At 45.1% G+C, this 5,000-nt stretch overlaps 1 protein-coding gene across 1 annotated transcript; it reads left to right on the top strand.

Moving 5' to 3' along the window:
* Positions 1 to 3,453: 3,453 nt before the first annotated feature.
* LOC137917457 (protein FAM133-like) lies at positions 3,454 to 4,764 on the top strand (the record flags this gene model as incomplete). The annotated part of the gene is made up of 1 exon (XM_068760197.1): positions 3,454 to 4,764. A coding segment is annotated over one exon (663 nt), but the record flags the coding sequence as incomplete, so codon positions are not given.
* Between the last annotated feature and the right edge of the window lie 236 nt (positions 4,765 to 5,000).

Here is a 5,000-nt window from a genome sequence, read left to right as displayed (position 1 = left end):
CGTCCGGCGCATGAAGGATGGGCTGCTGGACTTGTGTTCTCATCAGGGAGAGACAGCTGGCTAATCAGGGCCTGATCCATAGACCTCAAGTATCGCCAAATTTATTATTGTGGCAGGACAATGAGGGCCCACACTGCAATTAGAGGACCTGACCAATATCTGCTGGAAATTATTGAGAAAAGAAAACTTAATTTTTTTTCTCTTCCGGAAAATGTATGGCCAAACTGGAGCTTTATCAAATGCTCATTAACTTTAGCCAGAAAGTGACTGCAAGCCATTTTAAATAGCTGACAAAGCTATGACTCTCTATTCACCTGGATTTCAACTATGAATAAATCTAAAACGTGCAAACCTCCCAGACATCAATCTGCGTCGGTTCAGGCTTCTTGTGTAGGTTTGAGATTTTTTTTTTTTCTTTTTCATGAACTCTCTGTTATCAGTAAACGTCATAAACTCTCTTGAGCGGTTTGTCGTGAATAAAGTGAACTGATTTATTGCTGTTTGTAATGGAGCCATTACTTCATTTTGTAATGTTCTTTCAACTTAAATGGTTAACCAACCAAAGCAACGTGTAAACGCTTCAATCGCGTTGTGCCTGAGCTCCCTCCCAATTTTGTTATCAACCACATGGTTTTATTAGTGAAAACGAAGCTGCCAAAATACCATCGCTTGACATTTTACCTTCTGGATGGTATGTTCTAAAAAAAAAAGAATATTTGCAAAAATTAATTCCTCATATTTCAAATTATGGCCTCACATAAACCATGTGATTTTTGGTATTCAGTGAAGTCTTTCCAAATCCTTATTTGGATTCTTATTACTAACTAATGAAGCGATCAGTTTTTATTTGAATCCGATCGTGTGGTGAGTGAAGTTATGTCTACATTAGGGTTAGGACATCTAATGGATGTCCTTGGCCATTATGTATTATGAAGCCTTTTTTAATTATGATGTGGAAATTCCAAGAATTCTGATCTTAACAGTGAGCATCGCGCTCGTGTTCAGAAATCCATGGTGGCTTCAAGCACCAACGGATTTACTTAGCGGTTAGTGAACTAATTTAATTCATTTCCCTGCTGAACTTATTGGGTCAGAAAGTTTATGTTTCTGCAGTGGACCCCCCCTCCCTCTGCTGGGTCGATTGCCTTTCTCTGTGAATGTGTTGGCCTCGGTGTCTTGGCACCTTGGCCACACGTCTCACTGTTGGCTTTCCATCGGCCGCATTAGCAGGAGGAGATAGACCTGGAGTGTCTTGAAGGAGGGACTGTTGAATGTCTTCCCACCCTCTCCTTCTCTGTGGGACTCTCGGTGGGCCTTCCCTGTGTTCCCTGCCCAGCCCCAGCCCCCCCCCCCCCCCCCCCGCCAGAGGAGAGAGCGGAGCAGGAAGGGCCCCGATAGCGAGCCAGACCGCTCCTCTGCCGAAGGAGCCTTATCTCGGTGCTGCACACAGCGCTGTGAGCGCATCCTTTTCCTGAGGTTCTGGGCCCTGGAGGAGGAGGAGGGGGCGGGAAGAAGCCATGGCTGGGTCTAGGTGTATTCTCAACCCCGCTGTGCTGCAGCCTGGGACTGCTGCTCAAGGCATTCTTGTTTAGTTCCATTCATGATGTAAACTGATTTAAACATTTGCGTATTATAGTTTGGTTGTGTTTTTTGAAATGTAGATTTAAATGGTTAAATCTCTGGAAAGTGTAGGAATGGAGCTTTACAAGTTCTGTGAACTGTTAAAATGACTTGCATTAAACCCATCACCTGGCAATGATAACACACACACACACACACGATAATTACAGGTTAGAGGAAATAACACGCACCTGGAAATAGAAAAACAAGCTCTCAAGCGTTACTGCGGAGTCGTCTCTTAGTAACACGTCGCCCTCAACAGAAATCTCCGGGGCGTCCAGCGGCGCTGACTGGATCTGTAGGTTTGTATGTAGTGTCTGACCAGCACCCAGCCCCCTACCCCCCCACCCCTTCAGTTCAGGGTCTAATGGAGCTCCCCAGGCAGTGAGACAGAACCACATACCAAGTAGCAGCCAGTTCCCCTGACCAAGGAAATGTTTCTTTCTCAGTCACTCTCCTCTTTCCCCCTCTGGCTCATTCACCCGCTCCTCCTCTTGAGAGTAATTTCACAGGCAGTTCTAAAGTGCCCCCCCCCCCCCCCCAGCCATCTTCCCAAATCCCAGTTACATGTTGTTTGGCGCTGTCAGCGCTAAGCCCCGTCTCCACCCTCCCAAGCAGAGAGGAAACCATTGTCTAGTAACGGGGAGTATAGATTTTCTCTGGGAGGTTTCACCTAATGACACCTCACCTGAACCCCCCTTGGGTTAGAAGTTAAGGGGTTCTTTCTGCTGTCTGAGGTGGTGTAAAACTTCTTGAACCGTTCGAACCACCCGTCTCGTACTTTGGGTTCCGTGAGCCATTCTGAATCAGCCGGTTACAGCAATGCATGTAACGCATTATTTTACCTGCATAATTCATAAAGTGAAAGGACAATACTTTTTCTTACCGTGTGAATGAATGTATTACTTTGCGAGACAATAGTCCCCCTCTATAGAATTATATTGACTATGAAGAGCTGCCTTTTACTTGGTTTAGAGTAATAGCTTGCACAATTTCACTGAAGTCCCAGGTGGCTTGTTTAAGTGATACTTAATGTATAGACGTATCGGTAAAGAGCATCCTGAAGGCTCCAGAGGAAGCCCTTTGTGTAGCGTCAGTCTGTAGTTTGGATCCGCAGTCTTATTGTTTCACATCTTTTAGCTTGTCCGTCTTAATTAGCATCGAGGGTCAAAGAGCCCAACCTGACTAAGAGCTTAAAGGGCAAATCTTCAAGTGGCACGGCACACCAGCGTCTGTGAGGTAATACGCGGAGCGGCAGTATTGTTTAGTCCGATCCTCAGGAGGAACCCCTCTGCATTCTTCCAGACAAATCATTTATGCATTGAGTAGGCCATTAGGAAAATGAAGACAAATGGGTCGCAGGGGTGAGGTGACAAATTGTTCATGCGGTGTAGTCAAAATGAAGAGCTGGAAGTGTTGCGCCTCAGTCGGAAAGTTGGTCCTAATATATAAAAACTGTAGTCCAGAGGTTGGAGGAAGAGTCAATTGACCCCACGGTCACAGATTGGACTGTGCACCCCCCTAAAAAAAACCAATTGAGTGCTGCTCTTTCTTCTGTCAATCCAGACTTCCTCACTGGAATCAGTGGAAACCTGTTTTTGCTTCCTCTCCCTAAAATATGGATGTGGTTCCATATATCGTTGTTAGAAGAATATGAATGTCAGATGTTTATTTGACATCAGCATCCTTTCTTTTTTTAGGCCTCTGTTCACTCGCCAATATTTTCCTCGTGCTTATTGAACCGCTTAAGCACCACGGTCCAACATTCAGCTTCCTCGAGGTTCAGCCTGAGTTCCTAACTTGTCCTCTTTCATCTGTGTTTCATTTTCCCAGGAGAGCAACGGCTGTGGTTCTCGGAGCAGTGACACAGAGGAGACTGCGACTCCTTCTGTGCTGGATGCAGAGTCCATCACTAAGACGGTGAAAAGTGCGCTCACTATGCAAGAGTACTTTTCCCAGCGAATGTCTCGGCTGAAGAAGGCCTGTGGGAAGGCCCGAAGCTCGGCACCCACAGCGGAGGCAGAGGCCAACGAGACGGGCCGTCCATCTGAGGAGCCCAGTCCCAGCCACAGCCACATCGACTCACAAGAACTCAAGAAGAAGAAGAAGAAGAAGAAGAAGAAAAGCAAAAAGGCTACAGAGGAGCCTGAAGCGAACACCAGCGGCCCTAATATAAGAGCGGATGATGGGGACCAACAGCAGGAGCATCTGGGGAAAAAGAAAAAAAAGAGGAAAACGGTAGAAAGTGAAGGCGCTACAGCTGAAAATGGTAGCTCCGGCACTAGTGAGGAGCTGCCTCCGCCCAGGAAGCAAAAGAAGCGTGAAGAACATAAAGAAACAGAGCGACTAAATACACAAGGGCCAACAGATCAAGTAGTGGATTCAGAGATTGTTCACAAGAAGAAAAAGCCCTGGGAAGAGGTGGACAATGTAGTAAAAGGAGACGGGGCAGAGGTGTTAAAGAAATGTAAAAAGAAAAAGAGACATCAACTGTAGGATTGCACTGATTTAATTGGCCTCCGGTTCCATGAGTTCTTTAGGCTTCTGAGGGATTTGATGATCATGTTGTCCTGTGATCTCAGGAAACACAGTGCCTTTATTATCAAATCAAACGTCTTTGTGTAGCATTCAATAGCCTTGTTTCACACTCAGAATTAAAATGTTAGATTATATTAAAACCCTTGGATGATCCAGCAAAGCCGCAGCTATTACCGTTGAAAGGGGGCGACTTCATGTGCTTCCGGGTGTAACAGGAAGTGCTTCCTTTTTCCCCCTTTAAACTTCCTGAGAGTTCATGAACTACTCCCTCAACCTGTAGACTGTCCTTTGTCTGTTCCCAGTTCATGTATCAATACATTTTAGACTCTAAAATGTATTGATACATGAATTAACTGATTTTTAAATTGACCGTGACGTTGTGCATTGAAGACGGTGTCTCGGCTTTGTTGTTGAAACAACAGAACGTAGACATTTCATTATTATATAAAATTAAAAATCTGAATTGATGAAATTAGTTGCCAGAGAATCTAAACTTGAGTGGATCAAATGTTTTAATAAATTGGAGTGATCACTGAAGGCAGCATGCTGGCTTCATCTTTAATGCTTTCTGTTTGCTCGTCTCTTATAAAGGTGGAATTAACAAGTTGGGCTCGCTGGTGTGATTTCCTAAGTCGTGAAATCTTTTCTCTCACTCGCCAGACGAGAATTTAACAAGCCCGTCGAGCGAGCAGGGAGGCTGGCGCTGTGCTGTCTACATCAAGGAGGGACGCATTCCTTGTCGCACTTGTTTTATAAATCACAGCAAACTTAATAGTTCACTTGTAATTGCTATACCCTTAGTGGACGGTGTCCAAACTGTCCCTCCACCTTCATTACAGGAT

The sequence above is a fragment of the Brachionichthys hirsutus genome, unplaced genomic scaffold (assembly GCF_040956055.1).
Source record: "Brachionichthys hirsutus isolate HB-005 unplaced genomic scaffold, CSIRO-AGI_Bhir_v1 contig_326, whole genome shotgun sequence".
In the NCBI taxonomy this organism is placed as follows: Eukaryota; Metazoa; Chordata; class Actinopteri; order Lophiiformes; family Brachionichthyidae; genus Brachionichthys; species Brachionichthys hirsutus.
Note: the sequence above shows the minus strand (reverse complement) of the source record. Positions and strands in the feature narration are given on the sequence as shown.